The 24,943-nt window shown below is 36.3% G+C and overlaps 1 protein-coding gene across 1 annotated transcript in view; it reads left to right on the top strand.

Moving 5' to 3' along the window:
* Nucleotides 1-24,943, top strand: part of FNBP1L (formin binding protein 1 like) — a 62,205-nt gene that overhangs the window by 19,159 nt on the left and 18,103 nt on the right. The window contains exons 3-6 of the mRNA XM_019474904.1: nucleotides 13,327-13,442; nucleotides 21,561-21,614; nucleotides 23,079-23,226; nucleotides 23,632-23,694. Coding sequence (XP_019330449.1) covers nucleotides 13,327-13,442; nucleotides 21,561-21,614; nucleotides 23,079-23,226; nucleotides 23,632-23,694 — 381 coding nt within the window. The remainder of the gene's footprint in view (nucleotides 1-13,326; nucleotides 13,443-21,560; nucleotides 21,615-23,078; nucleotides 23,227-23,631; nucleotides 23,695-24,943) is intronic.

The raw sequence follows: 24,943 nt of genomic DNA, 5'->3' as shown, positions 1-24,943 counted from the left end.
GATGCATTGAATTCAGGTACTTACACACATAAGAAAATGACAAATTAAATTTTATTTTGTTTTTATTTATTTTCTTTTTAAAAGATAGGCATGGTTTTACACATTGATATGTAATGATTTATGAAATAAAAAAAGAGATACTTGGGGAAAGGGCACTTCTCTTGCATTTTTGTCTACCACAAAATCCTGATGTGTTTTTTATTACAAATAGGCATGCTTTAATCACTGATTTGACAGTGTTTTTGCTAGGATATAAAGTGTTAAGGCTCCCCAGATATGAAACATCAATTTTCAGTGGGCTTTTAATCAAGCTGATAATGTTAAAAACAAAGCTGGAACTCCCATATGCAATTAGGTGGTTTCAGTTTTATAGTCAATGTAATAAGAGAAGACATAACAGTTTTATACAGTGTAAAGAAATGGTTTTGTGGTTTTGTCATTATTTCATGTTTTATTCAATATTTGAGGCTGTTTCTCAGCATTTATTTAGCATTTTATGACAGTTCCTAGAACATTGATTATTTACTGAGATTTATTACTTACTGTTTAATATTTTGCTATTTTAATTCCCTGAGGACTTAGTGAAATGAGTACTTTGTATATCTTTCTGATCTCCACTGTATTTCAGTGCGAATACCCTTGTATTTTTATTAATTTAGTCAGGAAGGAAATAACTACGGAAGGTAGGTTCCTACTGAAGTACCTTTTAATTTCTACATTGGCTGTTCGATTGGCTCTCAAAAAAGAAATTGGCTCTTCTAAACAAAATGGATGCAGTCTGGTGTCAGTATTGCCAGATGTGACCCTGTCATTCCATGTTTGCTTCTGTCCTGAATGTGAGTACTATTTGTCTTGCTTCAGAAATATTTGCACTGATTATGCTATAGATTTGCTTGCTTTCAGTATTGAACTCCTGCAGTGGTGCAGAATATATTTATGGAGCCCATTGTCTTTGTAATACTGATGTAATTGCTATGCCGGATTACAGAAACGTATGAAATTAAGCTGTTTTGAGTTTGGGCTTTGTATATGTTTTGGAAAGAATGAGAAACATAGCTATGACAGTTTAAAAATGTGGGGGGGGTGTTCAGTACACTGAAGTTTGTACTCAGCTTTTGTATATGCAACTTCAATGTCCAAATACGCTTTAATAGGGTTTTTTTACCGTTTCAAAAATGTAACTTTTCTAATGGAAGTGCATATGCTTGTGGTTAAACTACATCACTCTGGTCATTTCCCTTGTAATTTAAGGTATTTGGGAAGGAAAAATACCTTGTTAACCTGGAAGGGGAACAGTATGTGTTTGTATTATTTGATCTTGCAAAGAAAGTACATTTCTGCTAGGAAAAAAATGTTTTATGAATAATTTTAATGTTATTCTTACAATACAGGTTATGATTCTGAAGTCTATGGTGAAGTCTGAGAGGACTTCACTGTATATTTCTAGGCTTGTATCTTAAAAGCTCTGAGATAACAGACACCCAGCAGAAAAGTGTTACATTTTAATGTTATCTGAATCACAAAACCTTGAAAAATTCCATTGTTTTGAAGATGCCAGTAGTAACATCTGGTTTTAGTCTAAATTCTTTATTCAGTTATGTTAATGTTACTACGAACTTTGCTTTAAAAACAATGAGTGCAGTAGATTCCATTGCGAATCCCCCTGTGGGTCCCCCCCCCCCCCCCCCGGTCTTATCTTTATCTGAAATAGTGTTCCAAAGAGATAGGAAGGCTCTAATTTACCACCATGTTACTTTCCTGTTAAGTAGATAGATCTGGTTTTATAATCAAGTTTGAAAAATATTTACTGTTCTTTGCAAGATATTCATGAAGGGGAAAAGATGTGGCTTGTATATTCTTTCTGTTGAACACTAAAATATTCACAGGTGATGCTGAAAAGGGAAGTTCACCTTAGAGTAGGACTTTTTACGGAAAAATCTCCTAGTCTATTGAGGTGACAAAAACAAACAGTATATGGTGAATCAGTTAACAGACGAGCCTTGCAGTTTCGTAACTGTTTACCTAACCAGTCCCCAGTGATCTCTGATCTTCTGAAGTATTGAACAGTGTCTGCTCCCATTTAATGCAAAGTGAGTGTGCTCGGAACAGAGGTGATTAATTCTGTTAATATTTGCAGCCTTTCCTAAACAACAAAAGGCTAATGATTCAGTTCAGTAAAATTGAAGAGCTGATCAGAATACCTGTGTATGGGTATCTTACTCCAAGTGATTTAGAAGAGCAAATATTTGTTGACAATCTGTATAGTACAGTTGTATATTTTGAATACCAGTAGCAATAAATGGAAGGTATATGCCTTCATCTTAAATCTATCTGATGGCAGCTGATAATAGCCCTAGGAAATACCTTCTTATATTCCAGTTGGATTCACTGTATTACAGTGTACTTACATTAGGAAGAGTGAGAGTAGTTGAAACAGCTTATCAGAGCTATGCTAAATAAGGAGATTCTGTCTGGATCTCTGTGTCTGTGTTTAAAGGTAAAAGATGCACGTTTTCTAAAAGATCCAATATGTATTATTTCAGTACCGAGTTCTTGTAGGTTTCCTGGGTATTTTAATTACACCTATTGTGAGAAGTGATCTAAAAGTTAACACCAGGATATGTTTGTTTTATTCCTGTGCTATAAGTTTTATTTTATGAGTTCATTGTTTACTCCAGTTACTGTTTAGAAATAGTGCCATGGAAGATACTTTGTTTAACGAACTATTGACTTGGGTTTAATATTCTAAGTAACATGCACCTTTATTAAATACATACAAGGGAAGTTATAAGGGATATACCTTGCTCTCTGTGTGTTGAAACGGTGAAGTTCTGCTGGTGATACTCGGTGCTTAGATTCTGTATAGATATTTTTATACTATGTTTGTCCTAATTGTCAGAATGATAAACAGTATGATTCAACCCATACTAAACACGTTTTTTTCTTTCTACTTATTCCACTGAGCTAAGGCTTGAATGTGCGTCTTTAGATGTGAAACACACTGAATTGACTCTTCTGCATGGGATTTGTGTGCCCTACTTGTTAAACACTTCATGGTTTTTAAGTCCGTTAAAAATGGTACCCTCAGAACTGTCTACTTAATAGCTGAACAGATAAATACAAGGAAGTGATATTTGGATGCCAGGGAAGTTGATACTTTCCCTTCTTTTTTGCCTCCCCCAGCTGGCAGAAAGTACTTCCTTGTTTTAAATTTGTATCACTTGCTATCACAGTCATCTTGGCTTTTTGGCGAGTTCAGAGCTATGACTGTTACAGTTCTGAACTATAGTGTAGTCTATAGTATAGACTCTGACTAAGTTATATGCAAACTAATAGTTTACGTCACGTTTCAATTCAGTAAAACTTTCATTAAATAGTGCAATGTAAGCTGGTTTTCATAGTAGTGCAACTGGTCATACTGTAATACAGCTTGTACAGAGGCATGCGTGTACATGTAAGGGATGGAGATGTAACTTGATAAACAATGACTGTGTCCTGCAAAGCAGTGGATGCAGACTCGTTGCAGCAGAATGAGCAGCAAAGCTGGTGGAACTTGGTTTTGTGATGGTGGAACTGAATTTGTGATACAGGGCATCTAGGTGTTCTGTAATAATATTCCATTTGCAAAACCTTTAGCTTTCCCCTATTGTCTCCTCTGTACCTCTCCCCTTGTCATTATATCTCCAGGGTAGTAACCTCCTACTCTCAGGGAACCATTTTGCTTTGTAACATTGATACCACTCCCTTCTTTTCTTGAGCACAGTGTTCTAAGTTCACTCCCGTAGAGGAGAGGAAAAAAGCAGTGCATACTCTGCTTGTTAGATGCTATGCCAGGCTGGCCAGAGCAGGAACTTAATCCTTCTCTGAAGAAGTTGGCAGATCTCTTTCCTGTTTCTACAAGTTTTTAGAAAACAGATCCTTTGGAATGCAAAAATAGATTGTTAAGTCACATATGCGAGAACTGGAGGGCGTCAGAGCTGCTTGCTCGTTTGGTCACCTGTGGATGCATTTTTAGTAATATTGTGGAAGTATCTATAATTCGTAGAGAGGCATTTAAAAGTTTTTAAAGTTTTCAGTAGTTTCACCAATGGATTGCTTAGTCATACACTAAAATACTCACCTTGTACACTGAATGTCAAACCATGTAATATTTCATTTTTCAGTTAGAAAAGATTGATTCTTTACACAATTTTTCAAAAATAAAAATCTTGCAGCATTGTTTTCCAAGCCAGATACTTGGTTCTTGCAGATTTTCTGCAGGTTAATGTTAGTCATGCAGTAAATGCGCTGTTTTTGTACAGAACTTCTGCTTCACGTGAGGCCTCGCATGGCTATTGGTCATACAGCAAATTTGGCATTCTGCTGCTTCATTGATGTATAGCCCCACTGCTTTATACTACGTATTATTCCAGTGTTGCTGTAAAGATGGGATTTTCTCCGGGGATTTCTTGTAATGAGCAACAGCATCTCTCGGCATTGTACAAACAGTAATATTTTTTTACTGTGATGCATCATATCACACTTACTTCGTTTACGGTTAAACTTGAAGTCTTCCTGGCTCCTTTTGCAAGTGACATAACTAGGACTAAAATCTACTTACGCTTCTGTCTGTTTATTAACAGCATTCAGCCACTCCCAGAAGACTCAGGAAGTGTCTGCTTTCTGGCTTGGCTATGGTGAAAATAAGATTTCTTGGTGTTTAGGGGAATGGACGTAATTATGTCCTTTGTATATACAAGGCAAGTGTAGTGCTGTCTCTCTGTTAAAGTTGCAGCTATTTTAATCCAATAATGCTTGAAAACATATTTATATGATTTGTGATCTGCTGTTGTCTTGGACAGAGCTGTTTGAAAATGGTCTGATGTGTGTTAAAGTAGAAATTAAGCTTAAAGTAGAACTAGATGGAGAATTACTGTTTCAGAATTAAGCCTTGGTTCAAATGCAAATAAGACTCGAGTATTTTAAAGATCTTTTTATAAAGAGTATATGCAAAAAAATGGTTAATTTTTTAAATCAGAAGTTGTTTGTTTAAACAAATTTCCTCCCAGTTAAAAGTTTAATGAGATTAAGGGGCTATTTGAAAGCTGAGTGAGGGGATTCTGATCCAGTTTTTACAGTAGGATTTCCTGGTATATATTTTATGTATGCTTGTATTCTACAAGCAGGGGTGTATGGTTAGTGATGCCTGCTTTATATGTGTGTGTGTTTGTATTTTTCTCAAGTGGTGGTGGTAAGGAAGTCCATTCTGTTTCCTTGGGACAGAGTATCTTACCTCCTTACTAACTTGTAGGTAAAGATGTTAAATTTAAGCTGATAACATTAACCCACCCTGGTTGTTGGTTGACAAGCACAATGTGAAGAGGCTGCGATGGGTAGCAGAGAGAAAGGATGCCTGTAACCATGTTCTGGCTACTACGCACTGTGTTGGTAGAATTTCCGGAGGAGGAGACAGTGCATTTAGGAAACTGTGCTCCCTGCAGAGCGAGGCAGGTGGTGACCCTGCCAAGGGAAGACAGAGTGGGAGTCCCCTGAGAGATACAGAAAGCAGACCCATAGGTAAACTTGCAAAGAATTGAGTTTTTCTTAAGTTTGCATCCTGGTACAGTGAGGTAAATACACTGTTTTAGTTCATATGAAGGTGCCCATCTGTTAATTGAAGAATTCTGGACACGATTCATAAGCTGGACAAATAGGAGTGGTTGTTGAGATGCCCTCTGTGGCAGTGTGATCGTTTCATCTCTTGTCTTAACCTTGGTCTTCAGTGCCCCAGCTGTGAACTGTTTCAATCAATTTGCTCTGCTGGTAGAAAACTAGTGCAGTTAAAATCTAATTGATAGTCTGACTGATCGGTTCAGTGGCATGGGTGAACTGGAGTGCACAGCTGTAATCTCTAAAGCCAGTCTCTAATGTCTTTCAGCTGATTTGCTGACCTCCAGATGCAGAACTTGATTCTGTTGTGGTTCTGGCTGCTCATTCCAAAAGCAGTCACAAATGTTTCTACTCCTGTTCTCTCTGTAGTAGATTCCTGCCCTTTCCTGGAAAATAAATGTCTTGTCACACCTGTGAAGTTGCTAGCTGCCAAACAAGACATCCCCTCCTGCCAGACCTGACTTGCCATCAAAAGTTTCCAAAGCAGTTCCTTTGCTGCTGGTCTGAGGAGATCTTTAAAGAGAAAAGCATAGACTTTGTATTTCTCTTCCTCAATTGTGGCTCTCCATTTTTAGCTTCACTTCAGAAACCTGACTTGCTGTATGCGTTATCTTACAGCATGGCTAGATCTCTGGGGGTTCAGTACCACTCTTGAGTTGTTTGCTCACTTTATCATGCAAACATTTCTCTCATCATAGAAATTGACTTTAAAATAAAAGTTGACAGTGGTACTGCTTTTTAAGAATATATACAGAAGTTTAACAGGCAAATGGATTTTTCATACTGCGTTCATGCTATGAATTTATTAATTCTTTATTCCTTAGAGCAAAGTAGTCTTTCATCCAGCTAAAAGTAGTTTTTTAATTCCCATTGTTTTCCTTTTGCATATTAAGCACTTCAAGTCTGCATTTCTAGGAGAGTTTCTCACTTAAATATTTTCAAGCTGCGACATACAGTTTAGTGTTAACACGAGTGTGTCAATTTTTGCAAGCAAAACAGCTCCATGTCCTGAAGGTCAGCTAACAAATTGTTTTCAGAAGTTCTTTTTGGGGATTATTTTTCCTTTTCTTGTCTCCAAAAGACTAGTAGGTTTTCTTCATACTATCCTGCCTGTACAGTGTATACTGAACTTTTGTTTTAATATGAAATTAAAATGCCAAGTACTGTTTAGTTTATGTATATGCACCTGTAACTTTTTTTTTCATCTTAATCTCTGAGTGCCTCTACTTTATTTCCAGCGTAGCTATGGCTTTTGGTGTTGCTGCTCTGAACCTTCTCATTGATACTAATCTTCTGTAAAATGCTTAGCCTTTAAGTTTGCTCACAGCCACATTTTTTCCACTCTCTTAAATTTAATACATAGATTGTTTTCAGAGAGGAATGAGGTATAATTTGCAGGTTAGTCTGGAAGCTACAATCCAGAACTTGGAGAAAGCAGAAAAGCAAGACACTTTCTATTTTGTTCTTGGTATAGAAACAGCTCTCTGTTAGTTTTTAGATGTAAAACTAACAGGATGTTTAAAAAAAATAAACTGCTCTTTAGCTGGAAGCAGTTCTTGTCTGCCTGTTAGGAAGAAGCACGTTGCAGTTGCAAGAAAAAGAGAAAGACCAGAAGACCAAATTGGTAATTATAAAAACAAGCGGGCAGGAAGAGAGAGAAGTGATAATTTGTTCAGACAGTAAAATAGAAGAGCTATTATCCTGGGATAGAAGAGGAAGCAGGAATGCATAGAGACAAAAGTAGAAAACAAAAACAACTAGGCACTGAAGAGATTTCAAAGATCAGAAAAACTGAAATGTTTTCATTCAATCTGCTTCTCAGAAGTAGATTAGTGTAACGTACTCTAATTAAAATACAATTTTATAATTAATTTTTCCTGAAGACAAATAGGGATAGGTATACTATACTGGTAACTTCGCATTAATATATTTATGTCTGATTATGGTTCCTATAATTTTTAATGAAGCACATCAAGTAGTTCTTTGCACAAACACTGCAAGTTATTTTAAAAATAAGTAAGTTTACCTGCAGTTGTCTCATTCATGTAAAATGTTGAATTGTTTGAACTTAATTCAAGGCCTTGATCTTTATTTTTTAAAAAAGGAAAAAAGAATAAAGCAAGCTGCATAATTTTTCATAGAAACACTTCAGATACTTCAGGAGAAGAGTTTGATAAAAATCTTAATATGTGAAGTAGTTGCTTTTTATTATGTTTTGTAACTTAAAGTATTTAACTTCTTGAATAGAGTTGGGTCTTTTTGTCTTCTGCAGTACTGCTGATGCAGGAAGGAAGGACATTATGCAAAATTTAACCTATCATTTAAATTTATCCATAATTCAGGTTCATTTGAGAAACCCTCATGGGCTTTAATTGAGTAAACAAGAACTACTGTGATCAATGTTGAGTTATATAATCAGCCACATTTTCTCAGTTGGATTACTGTGGACTTGCAGTTGTGTGGTTAAGTAATTTGTTGCTTTTCCTAAAGTGATAATAAAATACAACATTTCTATCCACAAATGCAGTGGGGCTTTTTTGGTGCCAAATGTTTCAGGGTTTTCCCCTGAACAAGACCTGATTCCTTCTTTTCCGTGCTCTGAACACCTTCGTGGTATCTCGTTAGCACATAGTATGTATTTCTTTATACTGGACTGCAGAAGTGTTAAGAATTTAGAGAGCAAAATATGGGATTGAGCTTTTAATCTCCCACTCACTGAATCGGAAGTTTAGACTGGCCACGCTGTGCAGCCTGGAGAACAAAGAATTGGGGGTGGGGTGGGGGGGTGGAATCTTGTGCCAGTGCTTCAAAACCGCAAATAAGATCACTTGGGTAACTACAGACTAAAACTGTGGTCAGGTAAAAGTATGGAAATAATGATGTACAATTGAGTCAAAAGAGAATAAAATGGTGGTAGCATAGTTAATGCGAAGTGTCATGATTTCAAAGAAAAGTTTTATTAAATAATATATTTTAAAGGTATTGCAGATTTAATTATAGTAATCAATTGAGATCGCTTAAACTTGTAAGTTGATGTAGTTCTGTGTTTAATATGATTCTTAAGGCTTTCAACTGTGTTGTCTGGAGATCATCAAAACGGAGGTCAATGAAATGGAGACTAATCAGCAATTCGATGTTGATGCAATAAACAAGTTTATTGTAAAGGAATCATTTAGTAAAACAGACTTTTTTTTTTTACAGAATTTGATACCACAATCCTAGCTTTTAATGCAAGTAGAAATGCTTTCTAAAGTTGATGAAAGCTGGGAAAATTAACCCTTTTAAAATCTCAGTCTGGTGTAATGCCTTTTGCTGAAAACTCCCATATAAAGCAGTGTCTGAACTAGCTACTGATAGCTTTAGGGAGACTAAAGGTTTGGTATTTATGTGCTGTAGCATTCCCTCCATGCTCATCCCTCTGAAGAGATCCTCCATGTTTTTCTTTTTATTGGTTCTTGAGGCTTGTTTGGGGAAAAAACAGGTGTCTGTAAGGGGGAGAGCAAATCTTGAGTTTAACCCAGGAAAGGGTGTTTTGTCTTTGGTGCAGATTTGATTCAGCTTGGCTCCTTGCTTTGATGCTTCAGCTGTTATTATTGTAAAGCTTCCTGGTATCTGCAAAAACCTGATAAGTATTCATAACATTGATCTGTGGTTCCAGTAAATGATCTGGAAGTAGAATTTAGGGAGGTAACATTTCTTTGGGAATGGTCTATATTGTCCTACTGCAAACTTTTTGTAAAGTGTCAAATTTATTTGTTCATAATGTAGAAACTTTGGACTACATTCCAGCTTTTGAGTGGGCAGTTTCTACTTAGGGCCACCATCCATTAGCTGACGTTAGTCAGTTTAATAATAGTCAGCTGCAGTTTTAATAAAGTTTTTTTACACAAATTGCCTGCTCAGCTGCTAAGGGGTGTGGGGAGTTACTAGACAAACAGCAATGTATATTTGCCTTGGAATATCGTTGAGAACATACTTTGCTATCAAGGTAGTAGATAGCCAGATATTGTAGAATGTGCTCTTTTTTTTTTACTGCCTTTTGCTGATCTTTAGTTAATGCAGTTTTCACATTTCTTGTAAAGGAGCCAGCCAAATTAATACACTGATACATTTATTTTGAAATTCCAGGTTTAAATTTTATTGCAACTCTTTGGTCCATTTTCTCCTCTGTACAGTATTGCCTGATTTTTGCACTTTTTTCCTCCATTCAAGGTATCGCTTGGCTTGGCTTGTATCTCGGTGCATTAATTTGATTTCCTTTGTAGCAGTGTGGAAGATTTTCTGTTTGTGTTCCTGAATGAAAAGGAAACATTTTGCTTAATTGAGGCCCAGAGCTCAAACATGGATGCTTCTGGAGAGACGTTGAAAGGACCATGAGTAAATTTATGACTCTTTTCAGAAGCCTTTCTGAAAAGGCCATTCCTTTCTGCGTATTCATTGATGTTGCCTTTATCTTTTGCTCATTTATCTCAGTGTCATTATTGGGCAGTGTAAGGTGATTTTTGTGACTGCGGACTTTCATTCACTGGTTTATTGTTTATAGAGAATTTGAAAAATTGTGAAGCTGATGTGTTTGCTTAATATATTTTCTTTATCTGTTAATTGAAAGCTCTGTTCTACAGTACACACATGACATAGAGAACTTAAGAGACATCGTCAGTATGTCCAATTTAATCCGAGGAATCAATATTTATGTGAGAGTTTATTATAGTGTTTTTATTTTGAATACAAATCTACGAATAATCTGTAGATTTTTTTTTTTTGACCATCCAACTTTGGTCATTCATAAGCCAGTTTTCAAAAAACGCTTTGGTCCTTCTTGAAAGTATTAGTTTTTTATCCTTCATACTGTATGCTTCATTCTAAGATAGTGTGTGATACAATTGCTGACCAAAAAATGGCAGTGAACAAACTGACGTGAAGCTGTCTCACTCTTCAAAGGCATGGGAATGTACTACTACTTCTTTTTTTAATTCCAGTAAATGTGGACTAATGGCCCACTAAATTAGGATTTCCATTCCTTATCTAGGAGATCATTAATGCATCCATGAGTAGTTTCATAGATGTCAATAATGGTGGAGGAGCTGGACTAATGTAAAGGTCCGCAGAGTGGTGAGGATAGCTAATGGGTTTTAATTTTTTTTCTTACATGGGATTTACTCCATTCAGGTTGTTCTGTGTATGTTCTATGCATGTTCCTCATATAGGGAGGGAACAAATTTTTTCTTCCCTTGAGTGGCTATGGGATAATCCTACAAAGCTGTCTTTGCACAAGAGCATATTGTTTCTAGAATCAGATGAAGAAGAGGAATTGAGGAAAGGAAAAGTTTTTGGCACTCGATCAGTGGTGAAATACTTCTAGTAAATGTGAGGGGAGAATAGCATGTCAAATGTACTCACTTTTTTCCATTCCAGTTTCGTATTAGTAGCAGAGAATTAATTTTGACCAGTAGAGTCCTTTTTTGTTTGAACAAAATATTTGGAAAGCCATCCTCTCTGGTTACATGTTCAGAAACATAAGTAATGTGGTGTTCCGTAATGCTAATGAAACCTTAGCAGCAAATGAGAGCTTTGTGGACTAAAGAGCCTAAGTAGGACAGCAGAGGCTTTGTTCTGCTGTGCACTGAAGGAAGTCAGTTCTTCTTAATGGTATTGGATGTTGGCTCCATGCCAAAAGCACCGTTTGGAAACGTCTTTGGGATGCCAGGTTAATGTTGTCAGAGTAATTACAAAAATGAGTGGAATATAAGAAAGAAAGGCTTCTTGAGATTGATGACGTATTTTTATGCCTATATGCAACAGTGGTTTGACACTACAGTATGGTAACCGTCTCCCTCTTCCCACACACAAACAATGCATATGCAACTTTTCTCAAAACAATAGCAGAAGTGTCACTTTATTTGACAAAAGGTATTTAGTGTGGAAATGTCCAGTTGGTGTAAAGTGGGCGCATCAGAACAGTATGAGATACAGGCCGTGGTTTCCCAAATATATTAAAATCTTGTCTTTAGTCCCTCGCTGTCTCTTGGCTGTTTATATGGTTCTCTGGTGAAACAGATCAAGGAAAGTGGTTGTGTTTTTGGTGGAGAGAGTGATGCGGAGGCAGGAGCACGTGGCTGGTAGTGGTACAGCATGGGTGCTTCTGGTTGTTAGTACTCACATGCCATTGGATTGAAGTGTTCAAGGCACTAACAGCCACCATGGTTGTTAGTCCATGGTGTAGGGTACTAAGAACCGCAAGGCAAGATTTGAGAGCAACCTTAATCCCGTTTATGTTCTTTTTTATTATTCTTGTTGGTTGTATATAGTTGTGTTGTCTTGGTATCTCTTTTAGTGAATACATTTTCCTTGAGTCTTAAGCCTTGCAGTATTTTATGGCATTTTTTGATTTAACTTCAGATAATCCTACTGCATGTTGAAATTGAACTTAAATTGCTAATACTAAAGGTCAACATAATTCATTAGGTTCAGGCAAGTTACTGAATCTGCAAGACGCAGCTTCTGATAAACACCCCTCAGTTTTTTGTATAAGTTAAATAAACTTTGCCTTTAAGTGCTTTCTTTAGCTTTTTTTTCTTTTTCTACTTTTTATTTTTTAAATTTACTGTGAAGTGTATTTGGATTTGGCATATACAGGACACAAACTTTGATGCTGCAGTTGCTTGTCTTTTTGGATTACTGAGTAACTGTTAAGAAAAAATGACTGTAAATGCTGTTGTAAGCTGAAAATCCTTGATTTTTCCACTGTGGCAGATTTTTTAGCATAAAATACAAATATGTGCTGGACTAAAAATATTTGCTAGGCTGTATTTTGTACCTTTATTCGTTCCTGCCTAATTCCTAACCTCCATATTTCCACTTGTTTTTTGAATTTTCAACTTGTCCTAATTAGTGTATCCTCCATCTATTGATCAGTACAGAATACAGTGAAAGATTGTTTTGAAGGTGATTTAATGTATTAAAAATCCCCCAACTTTTTTTGGAAGCGTGGTTTATTTTTGACTTTCTCTTCTTTGTTTTGTGCCTTTGCTTTGCTATAACTTTCTTAACGGCTAAGGACAGGTTTGCTTTCTTTGGAATCTCCAGCTAGAGCTGATCATGAACTGTGTATACAGATTTGCTTTAATAAATGTTTTTCATCTGCAGACTACACCCAACTTCGTCATGCAGCTATAATTTATATTGTTTTTCTTTTCAGTGGGTAGTCATAAGAGTGGAAGTAATTTTTTGTATCCAATGAAATTACAACTACTTGTGTTTTAAAACTGCCAGACACATCTCTTGTTGAACAGTCTCTTATTTACCTAATACTGATCTTTGGTTATGTCTTTGTTATCTTGGTGGAAAAGATCCACTTTTGAATTAAAGGATTTTTAGGGGAAAAAAAGACATACTGCATTGTGAAAGTGATCAAAGACTGCATACAACTTAAAATGCAAGTATTAGAGCTGTTCTTACATAAAGAGGTAGATCTGTGCCTGCACATACAGCTTACTGTTCTGGTATATGGCTGGTGTATGTATATACACCCATCACTGATTTATAACTTGAATAACTTCTATCCAAGTAGCAAGCGTTCCCTCACAGCACAACTCATAAATAAATTACATGTCGTTTCTGGTACTGCTGTGATTCATAACTAATTCTGGGTATTTTTGTTTCCTTTTGTTTTCAAAGGATCAGTTTGATAACTTGGACAAGCATACGCAGTGGGGCATTGACTTCTTGGAGAAATACGCAAAATTTGTAAAAGAAAGGATAGAAATTGAGCAAAACTATGCAAAACAACTGAGGTAAGGATTTTTTCTTTCTCTTTCTAAAAGAATCTTAACGGTTACTTAAAATCACCGTATCAGATGATGGGCAAGTATGTAATGTTGTGATTAATGACCATTTTTCATTTACAGAGTGAATTAGATCACTAGTTCTTTTCACGGCAGACAAGTTTTTCTTTACCAGTCCAAACCAGAAAATTATCTTCGGGTGTGCGCTTATTTCCTTGCTTGTTTTTGCCTTCTTCCCTCCCTCTCTTCCCATCCACACTTCAAATCTTTGAACTAAAAAGGTTTAAAACTTAAAATTTAAGATTCAAGACAAAACCATAGTAATATTTTGCCACTGACTGTCAGCATTTTTGTTGCAAAGTGCATTATCCATATCTACATTTTTGTGTGTGTGTGTGTGCAACCAACTTCAAGCCTCTGCTACTAATTAATTTCTCATGTTGAATTGGCAAGAGCTACACTACATTGTGTTAAGAAATCTGATTTAAATCATTGAGTAGAACCTGAGAAAGCAGCAGATCTTCCTGTCCTTAAAGCACACCCTTTCCGTAGCTGGTCTTGTACCTTTGGGTGAGACTGTAACCCAACCACCCTTTGTCTTACCTCTCCAGTTTACTTTCTGTTGGTGCCAAGTGAAACATCTTTTAGGTCCAGTAGGAATTTCCCCTCAGGGATTGTACAAGAAGAGTAGCAGCAATGAAATGGCAGAGAAGCACATTCTTCACAAGAAAGTAGGACTGATTTTTACCAAAAAGTGCGCACGGTGCTTGAAGAACAAGGTTTAAAATAAGACACTTCTGTGAACTGGGCCTTCACCGTAATCTTTGCTGTCTTGAATTCCTTTGGGGATTCAGCTGAAGCTGCTGCCTAGCCCTTATCAGACTGAAATTGATAGCAGCTTCTCTCCTGTGGTGTCTTTGATCATCTCATCATTGGCAAACTAGATTGTCACCAGATACAGAGTTGAGGAATCCTTCCTCATAAATGCAGTAATGAGGTTCACAACTGAGGGTATGGATGTTCTCTGTCTAGGCTGCTTGTTTCCTTTTTGGTTTCTTATACCACTTTTCCAAAGCTGGTGTAGAACAACTTCAGGAAGCAAAGGAAAGTTTGAAGCATGCACAGCACCAGTTCACAGCCCAGTTTTGATTTGTTTTCAGTTGTCTGTTTAAAAATGGAAATGTGTTCTATTTGCACGAATCTGTCCAGATCTTTTCCTTAAATAGTATGAAAAAAATGTCATTTTGCTTAATTATATTTAAAGGTTCATTCCACAGCTAGCAAGATGAGACACCACATTATTACTTCAGGATTTGACTAAAAATAGGAAATCTTTGTTCAGCATTTTACTGTCTTGGGTAAAACTATTGATTTTTCTCAAAGTGTCTTTCAAAAAGGAAGGAGTTATGTCAAGTACCCCTTCTGTCAGATGACTGGACTGACTGTCCATGTGCAGTAAGTATGACAGTTTTGGGAAGCACAGGTCTTGCTGCACACCTGTTGTACAGTGCATGCATGCACTTCCTGCCTGCTGCCAACAAGGGTCTGGGCAACACACACACGAGAGGGTGACTGTTTTTCTGCCAGTAGACCAGTTCATGAAGCTACTCTTCGATATTCTTGCCTGTGTATTCCTTGGGGGAGAATTGATTGTTAGTAGTGAACTGTCTTGTGGTAACAACTTGATTTCAGTCATCATTGCTCTTGAGGACACTCACTGTTTTTAACAATGTAAAACAGTCATGAGGCCCCAGGGGAGATTGAGATCAAGCAAAATTTTCATCTCCAGAAGAGTTAGCCATCCTGCAGCTTGCTCGTGAGAAGTTCTGAGAGAGAAGATCTTGGGGATGGACTATGGTTCTAGTGAATTTTAATGCTGGCAGCATGTGGCCTGTGAGATAGATACTAATATCTCTGATAGACATTTCTGGTTTATCATTGTTTTTTCCTTTTGTAATGAAATACAATCTGAAAAATAGTGTGTTGAGAATCTCTTAATAATGAACTTTATAACTGAGGTTTATTATGCCCTTGTTTAGTAGATCGTATGGTGAGTGGTCACCTCTTGGTAGTTGTACGGCTCTCTTAGTACTTGGATGGGAGACCAAGAAAAAACAAGTTTAACGAGGGAGATAATGCTAGTGATGTATGGTGGTATTTTTTTTCTGTCTTGGTTTCAGTGTGGGCTGTGAACGTTCTGTTGAGATTGTTGATGGATCTTACTCTTACAGACTTAAACCCAAGGATGAAAACTTGAGTGACTTTTTCATAACAGTTTTCACAAATTAGAGTCCGTGTCCTGGCAGAAATTCATATTCATTTTGTCTATACCCTTGCATTTTGATAAACTTTTTTTTTATATACTGTCACAACTTAGTGATGAGACTTTCCCAGGTGCAACAGCTGTTCTGAGTCTTCTAGGAGATGACAAGTGATGCATGTACAGCATATGAGGAACTGTTTGAGTGAACTCACTATATTCTTACTCTAGGCAGTTATTGCAGATTATGGTCGCTGAGCAATTCCAGAAATGATAACTTGAGAGAATCCTGCCCAAATGCTGTATTTTAGGTTGCAAGTCATTCCTTGCTATTCTTCTTTGATAGGCGGTTCTTGATACTAAGAAAAAGTATAAGAAAAATTGAAACCACTGAGGAATCCTCAAATGTCTACAGAGGGGAAAAAAAAAACCCCACCTGTCTAGAGAGCTTGTCTTGTCTTTGTCTGCAACATACTTTGTTCTGAAAAAAAGCAAGTATAATTTCATTTTTTTGAACTAACTTAAAGGAAAATCTTAGGTTTTGTGTAGCTCAGGTCTCAACTAACATATTGTGGTACCCCAAGGATTGTGAAGGTTATTATAGGCCGTTACTGAGTTACGGGGATGTGAATCAGGACAAACATATTGCAATATACATTGTAGATTAACAAATTTCATTTTAATTATATGACTGTTTAATTTGTTCTTATTTTATAATTGGGAAAAATTAGATTTCGGAGGTGCCAAATTACTGGACTCTTGGCTGAATTTTGTAATTGAATTCTCAGATGCTGTTTTTGATCAGCATTGTTGCTTAAAAGGGGCAAGGTGAAGGCCTGTTTCGTTTACTTCCACATCATCACACACAAAGTAATTCTGGAGGTTCACTCCCTTTTTGTTCTGTCTGAAGCATTATGACACTTGAGAAGATAGAGGAGTTCCACTTCCTGTGATGTTAGGCAGTAATACAAGTTATACCTGCAGTTATAGATGAAACTACCGTGTGGAATAAGATTTCTGAATTTGGTCAGCTTCTCTGTTGTCAGTTTAAAGAAAATAGCGATGATTGTTCTTGAACTACTTGAGTGTTTCCCTTTAAAATTGTACGTTGTGATCTCTGGAGATGTCTAGTTAATCTAAGCAAATGTATTTTTCATGTTCTTTCTGCATACTATTGTGTATAAGTGGTTTTTGTTCTAAATACAATATTAATATATGCATATGTCTAGTCAAATTGAGACATAGTTAACCACATTTTTATATGCAGAATCTTGGAAATGTTATTTAAAATGGGTGTAAGCTCAAATGTGAAGTTGGGGACACAAATTATCACCATATGTGTTCATTTCTCAAATCTCTCTTCCTTTGATCGGAGCCAAGAATTTACGCTGTTGATTATTACACAAGTATGAATGTGGCAGGTTCTTCTATAGTGATGTTTCTGCAAGCCAAAACATACAAATTCTTAACGGTTCCAAGGACATTTAGCTTTGTAAACTCGAATTCCATGTTACAATTTTTTAAGATTCATTTCTTCAGTTAAATTTTTTTCTGATGACATGTTATTAACTACAGTTCATTGTCATTTTCACCCAGTCCATAATATTGATATGCAATACTGAAGCCATCAGAGCCCTATTGAAAGTATTACTTCACGTATAAATATGAAATGCCTTTAAGTACTTACTGCATTTTTTTAGTAACTTACGAAAACAGACTTCAGAGTTTGTTCCCAGGCTCGTTTGTAATGTGATGTAGAGGCTGTAGAGGTTTAGTATAAGCAGATGCCACAGTACCTGAGCTGCTACCTTAATACAAATTCTACCATATTGATGCTGCTGCTCGTGTTCTTCATGTTCTATATTAATTGACTGAAGAAAACTTAGTTTTGAGTTGATAAACACAATTTTTTGTACAAATGTCTAAAATTTTACGTACATGTTTTATGTACACGACTAAATAATTTTAATTCATTAACTTGGGTGCTTTTTGAAACTTCTGGCTATGTGACTGAGGTGGTATTTCTCTTAAAAATCAGCAGTATAGTCCAGGCTGCTATCTCACTGGTGTTGACCTGAGACCAATTTATACTGAGAAGAGAGGTTGATAAAATTACAGGATCAGCACAATTGGATGTGGTTAGTCCTGTATGGAATCTGCTTCCAGATGGCTATAAGGCGGTGTGGTAGAAGTCATCTAAATTGTACTTTCAGAGAGGATTAAAGTGTCATAAATCTACACTTTTCTAAGGAAGTATAGAGCAATCTATCCGTAAATTTGGTTCAGTTCTGATGGTCTGCAATTACTTCTGCAGTTTTCTTATAAACTAGTCCAGATCCATATTTGGATCCCGAGGATTAGACATGCGTTTAGATAAAAATGTTAAAGAACATTATGCCCCCTTAAAGTGTCGACTGGCTCCTCTTTGAAATAGTGCTTCACTCTTCAGATCTACACTCATACTAACTGCTTGTCAACCTGCGTTTTTTCAAAGATTTAAATCTAATTTCTCTGTTTTTTCTAAGTGTTGGTGTTCACTTCTTGGTAAAGCCATTTATGCTTCATTGTTCACATGAACACTGGCTTTTTCTTTGAACTTTAAATTCTGCATTTGCTTGTTGTTTCATATGTATTGACTTTGATTATTGTACCTTGTGCTGTTATTGAACCTTAAATCCTGATCACACAATGTCTCAAAACTGTATGTTCCTACCTGTGATCTTAAGGTAGACAAGATTGACTAAGGAAACTGACTTTTATTAAGAGAAAGGATTATATAATATTTTTGTCTTCCTAGAAATAGTAAACAGTTGCATTAAAAAATGAAACCAGAACAGAAATCAGCATCCTAGTAAATAATCTGTTTGTGACCCTTCTCTCCTGACACTTTAAACTGTATGTTTTTTAGTAAGTGGTTTCTTTTCTCATTGTCACGCATCTGAAAATCTTCCCTTGAAAAGGCTCGTGCGTGGTTGCTTAGCTACAGCATTGTATGCTTGTTACGCATTTCACCTTCTGAATAATAATAAGGTGAATTTTCGGAGTTTTCCATTTGTTAATAAGCACTAAGGAGTAAAGCAGAAATGTAAGGGAAAATGAAACATGGGAAAGTTACTTAGCAAAGATGATTATTCTTTTTTTTCTTCTACTTTGGCTTATGCATTTTCCAATCAAAATGACTGCATTTAATCCTTACCAAGTAGTATGTTACAACAGGCAGTGGATTCTGGTGATAGCGAAAAGAGATTCTTGTTTTAACTTCAGTGAGAAAGTTTTTATAAAATTTGTAGATGCTTTTTAAAAAGTCAGCATTTATTCTGTTTCTTAGTACATATTGATGTAAAAAAGACTTGACTAGATAGTCAAGATGGTTGTTCTTTCTGGTTGTAGTCTCTGAGGGTATGGAAAGAGACAAAGGGTCTAAGCTGGCTATTTCCACACCGACTCCCTGCTCATATTTTGGTATATACTTCATGACTGAACATAATCTCACTACTTGTACCCTTGTACCGTAGAGATAATGACTTCCGAATAAATTGATTTGAGAAATTGCACAAGGTTATTTTAGATGAAAGCAGGATTAGCACCCTTGTTTTAATGATAAGGTAGTTCATAGTTTGTAACAACCGAAGTTACACATGGACAGTGGGAATGAGATATAAAACATGCATGCAAGATTGTTTCATAGAATCTTTTTTTACTCCCCCTCTCCTTTTTTCTGTAGTGTTGGGGGTGTAGATTGCTTTATATAGTCTACTTCTTTGCTGCTTTTGCGGAAACTGTTCTGGGCTATGTTAATAATTAGTCTAAGAAGTCAGCGGCCAGTTGTCTCAATTACTACTGGACAGGCAGAAGGAAGAATTATATCCAGAGGCCAATTAAAAGACAACTGTTAAAGCAGCTCTGCTAGTTTTGTGTTGTTTTATACTTAATTTCTTCTTTGGCTGGATGTGTAAAATAGTTTCATTACAAAATACCATCCCTTTACACAATACAGAAGTTTGATTGAAGTCTATTTCATACCAGTTGAAAAGCAGAAACATTCTTTGCATAATCCAGGTCCACCTCAAGAACACACTTCAAGCAGTTTTCCCTGACAAGCTCAAGGCTAACACTGTCTCTTGAACAGAATGATTCAGTTGTGTGCACTTGTTTTGTTGGGTTTTTTTGTTCTTAAATGGAAGGTATGATGATTTAGAGATGTACAGGGGAAAAAAAATTGCCAGCATTATGTTGCTTCTATTTGTGGGTTGTAAAGCAAATAATTGACATGCATTATTTTCTGCTGAGATGTTGATTCACACTTAAAAATATTACTTTGATAGTTTAAACGAGAGATATCATAAGAGGCAATCTGGCTCACAGTTTAAATGTTACTAGCAAGATTTCAATGAAGTGGTTCTGATGTTTGGAAAACAGGAGAATTTTTGTGAGGGTGGGCATTGGTATTTAAATACCGGTCTATTTAATTTGAGTAGTAGATGTCTCTTTAAATCCTGTTTGCTGCTTTTAAAAATACACAGCAACTGAGGTGTTTCACTTCTTTGACCTCAAAAAGCACAAAGGTTGAAGGTAAGCAATTTGAGAAAAATCCTGTGTCTTACCTGTTTTTCTTTCATACACAAAAAGGATTCTTTATTTGCTGTAAAATAACAAACTCTCACAGGGAAAGGAGAAGAACTGTAGTAGAGTTACAATTTCAAATTTTCTGTTTTGTGGAAAAAAACTGACAATTTTGAATATTGCTAGAATAAAAAATGCAACCAATTGAAGGTATGAACATCCAGCTACTAAAAATGAGAAGGAAATTATGGATTTTTTTTCAAGACTAATGACATGTATCCTTTTGAATTTCAAGACTTGTAAGACCTCATTGCTGTCAGAAAAACAAATATAGTAAGTCAAGGCAGAATGCTGTGCTGGAAAAAATGTGTACTTAGAAGTTTAAAGCAAAGGTTGACGTACAGGAAGATAAGAATTTGAAAAATCATTGGAATTCTCTCCTCTTATCCCTCCTGTCTGTAAAATTGTGTGGCTTCATTTCATGTTCATCACAGGATTTGGGGTATTTGTAGCAGTATATATAACCGCAAATATTGTGCGGTTGTTTGTGTAAGCAGTGTATGCCTATGTTATTTATGCTCTAGGGTAGAGTAGGTGATGTTGTTTGTATGTTTCTTAAGGTGCTGTTTCTGCATTGTATGATAAGCAAATGAGTTCATATCAGAGTTCTCGGAAATTGGACTGTGATACTGTGTAAAGTGCTGGTCCCATGGATTGTCTTTTTGATATTTTCTTGGGTTCTAAAAGCCCGATATTTACAACAGTGGTGGTAGGGCAAAATGTAACATCTTTCCTGAAAAGAGATGTTGCCTCTTCTGTTCTGGAAATATCCTTATTGAAGGTTTGGAGATAGTGTGGTTAAAACCTTTGACCTGAATGCACACTCAAAGCTTTAATTCAGGCCTGGAGTTCTGTGCTCATGGGTATAGCATACAGTGTGTGCTATCTATATGTTACACGGTGATCATACATTGGCTTTTTTCTTGTCTGCTAGCTTCTTTTGCATGTGTGAAAAGGATGTTAAATAAAGAACTCATTATTTTATGTCTAGTCACTGTGCAATAGAGGTTTTAAAATACTTATGAATATATTGTTCTAGGTCAAAGTGACTTAAAACTTTGAAAATGCCATAGATTTCTGCCTTGTGTTATCTAAAGCACCCTTATAAGATGACAGAGGGAATAGATTTGTTCGTTGAAGTCATTAAAAAGAAATACTTTGTTCATGCAGTTTTCTATGTGTATGTCTTCTCTTCTCGGAAGAGACTCTAAAATAGCATCTTTTTTTTCGTTCTTCCTTAATAGAAATCTGGTTAAGAAGTACTGTCCTAAACGTTCACCCAAAGATGAGGAACCCAGGTAAAAATGTGCATTTCAAGTTCTATGTATAAGAAACAAGGACTACAGTGTACTCTGTCCTTTTATGGATTTTTTTCTTTTTTTTTTAAGATAAAGTATTTAATTGGCTAAGACAACGAAAAAATTCTGCTTGGCTTCTTATAGTTCTGCTGTAATTCTTAAGCATGAAACCTGAGTTTACTTCTATTTGTATTTTAAAGTAGTGAACGTGGCAGGTTGTACTTGCTCCGTTCCAAATTAATCTTTAGCTAGATGAAAGTTTGAAAGCAGAAGTTCAGTATGCTATGTATGGTCTAGTATTATTTTTTTAAAGAAAAGCAATTAAGTGTTCTCAGGCTGTGTGTTTTGCTTAGTTTAGTAGAGTTTTTCAGTGCATTTGTATGGCAATATTGTCATGTTTTTGGCAAGAAGAGCTCTTAAACTGCTGACTTGCTTTGGCTCAGGAGACAAAATAAGTGACTGCCTAACTGTGGAGGAGCAATTTGTGCTAAACAAATTTATTTATCAGAGCGGTGCCTGTTTTGCTGTCTGTGCCCATAGCCATTTTTTTATTTATTTAGAAAAACACAATACTTTTTTTCTGTAGGGATAACTCTTATGAAGGAAAGAAAGTGGGCAAATTTCAGGTTGCAGCCAAAGCACATGCTGTGCGCAGAGTGACTGAGAATTCACACTAGGATTTCCTCTCTTTCGACTGTTTAAAGATCCTGGACCACAGGGAATGGGATTTCTAGTGCTAGGGTGGCATTTTAATTCCCCAGAGCCAAGCCTATGGAGATGGCAGTATTCCACAGTTAAAAGAGAGAAAGATGTATATTTTAATGTGGTGCCTGTTTTTTTGTTTTTTTTTCTTTCTTCCCTTCCACACACACTTTCTACCCTTTGCCCCTCCTCTTCCCCCCTTTTTAGTGCCAGCCATAGTGGCACCTTACTTCCAGCCAAGAGGTGGGCAGGCAAACAGGCAGCTGTCTCCAGAGCTGATAGCAAACTTGTTCTGTAGATCATCCATCGGGATGCATATGAGTGGTATGATTGGCATGTTCCACCCTCAAGACTACCAAGCACATCATCTCTGCAGCAAGTTCAGCCTCCGAGCCTAGGGACGTATGTATCCGTTCCCAAGCTCAGGCCTCTCAGTTGGCAGCTTAGGAGATACCACTATACGACAGGGCTTTCCAGGTAGTATTCTTCTTCTTTCTTTTCCATCCACAAAAATCCATATTCTTAAAAAATGTATTTGAAGAGACATTGCAACATATAGTACGTGCTAGGCTTAATGTAGGCTTTCCCAACTTGCATTTCTACTGTAATTCAATTAGCATTAAGATAAGGTTTATTGTAAAATATGTATGACTTTTTTTGCTTTATTTAATCAGGAGTACAGACTATACTAAAAGAAGTCCATTTTAAAAAGCTGTCTCACTTTTTGTGTATGTATGTTTGTGCGTGTGTGCTTTCTGTCAGGTTTACTTCATGTATTGCCTTTTTTAACATCCTTAATGAGTTGAATGACTATGCAGGACAACGAGAAGTAGTTGCAGAAGAAATGGGACACAGAGTGTACGGAGAATTGATGAGATATTCTCATGATCTAAAAACTGAGAGAAAAATGGTAATTTCTATACTTCGATTTGATAATAGAATATCAAAAATGGATATGTCTTTTAACGAATTGATGTATTTGTTTACCCAATTTAATGAACTTGGCAATAAGTAGGTTTTTTAATACATTTATAAAACTCGTATTTAAAGTTATTCTGTATTTTTATGTACTGGTTTACTACAGTTATTAAACCTAAAAATTAAGGCCTTGGGAGGTAGTGCTTACTAGTAACTTTTTTGCCAGTGTAATTTTCATCTGTGGTACTGTTCTTATATGACTAGTAACGTCTTCCAAAGAGTACTGGTAACTTGTGGGAGATACTGCACATCATAGCGTGTCAACTAGAGCAGGGGCTAACTAATGGTAATAGTACTAAAAAGATATGTAAATTACACTTTTTTGTGGTGTTTTTAGCATCTTCAGGAAGGGCGAAAGGCTCAACAGTATCTGGACATGTGCTGGAAACAGATGGATAATGTGAGTTTGTGGGTTTTTTTCCCTATCAAACTTAATAATATACAGTCTGTAAATGGAGCTGTTGTCATCTTGCTTGCTTAGACTTTAATGTTTAGCTATATTACTGAATGTCCAAATCAGACTTAGTAACATCCAAAATACAGTTCAACGCATTCGTAGTTCCCTGCTTAAAAAAAATAATCTCCTGTAAACAGCTTCTGTGTGTATGTTTGAGTGAAGTCTTGGCTTTTGTCCAATGTAAAGGAATCTCTTTTTAGTATAGGTACAGACTTCTTTGGTTGCTTCTCTGCAGGCTACTTTTTGTTTAGAGAGTAATTAATAATGACAGTTTATTTATATGAAGATGAAATCTTAAGTCACTATTTGACTTGAGTTTGAGGGCTTGATACATGAGTTCTATTCAAGAATATCCCTGTAGACTATTATACTTTCAGTAGAATTACTTTTTAAGAGAGAAAGGCAGGAAGTTAATTTCTCTAGAACGGATTATAAACTCCTTTTTCTTGAGAGACATGCTTTTAAAAGTGAGAAAATGTAAAATTCAACCGAGTGTGTTCAAGATGCATTCTGATGTTCTGCTGGTTTTGTGTCTTTGAATCAAAGATACAATAAATTTCTGATTATTGTGAAGCAATATCGGAGAGGTGAATTTCTATTTTGTTGTTGTGGACCCAGATAAGCAATGTCTTGCTTCGGTGTCACGTCAAAGAGTTTAATTAATGGTCAGAGGATCAGAGTAGAGGCAGATGTGGTAGTTTTAGATGCTGTCACCCTTCACCAAGATAATTCTGAGTTCACCTCAAACAATCAGTTGTGTTGTGTGCACTGTATTTACTTGAGTGCAAAGTCCGTCTTTTAAATGCATACAGCCTTTGAGGGACACATTAACCTCAATTGCCTGACTTTGAACTGAAGCAGGAGAGCAGTGCTCACGTGATCTCTGTTGCCAGTTTGTCTCTAGAGATATTAATTTCTTGAGCTGCAGCAGTTTTTCCTACAGCAGTTGTCTTGACAACAGCCGGATATATTGAACATCAAGTACCTTGAATACTGTTGTCTGTGCTGCTCACAGCTACGCCAGTTGATATAAATACCGATGATAATGGATGGGTATGCTAAGATCTCGTAATGTAGATAAATCCTTCAGACTACCTTCAAAATAATTTAGTTGAATTTATTCAATTAAAATTGATCACTGAAGAAGGGAAACTTGAAAATTTTACTCATACAAGTCCAGGTTTAAGTTTTC

The sequence above is a fragment of the Aptenodytes forsteri genome, unplaced genomic scaffold, assembly GCF_000699145.1.
Source record: "Aptenodytes forsteri isolate BGI_AS27 unplaced genomic scaffold, ASM69914v1 Scaffold237, whole genome shotgun sequence".
Taxonomy (NCBI): Eukaryota; Metazoa; Chordata; class Aves; order Sphenisciformes; family Spheniscidae; genus Aptenodytes; species Aptenodytes forsteri.
Note: the sequence above shows the minus strand (reverse complement) of the source record. Positions and strands in the feature narration are given on the sequence as shown.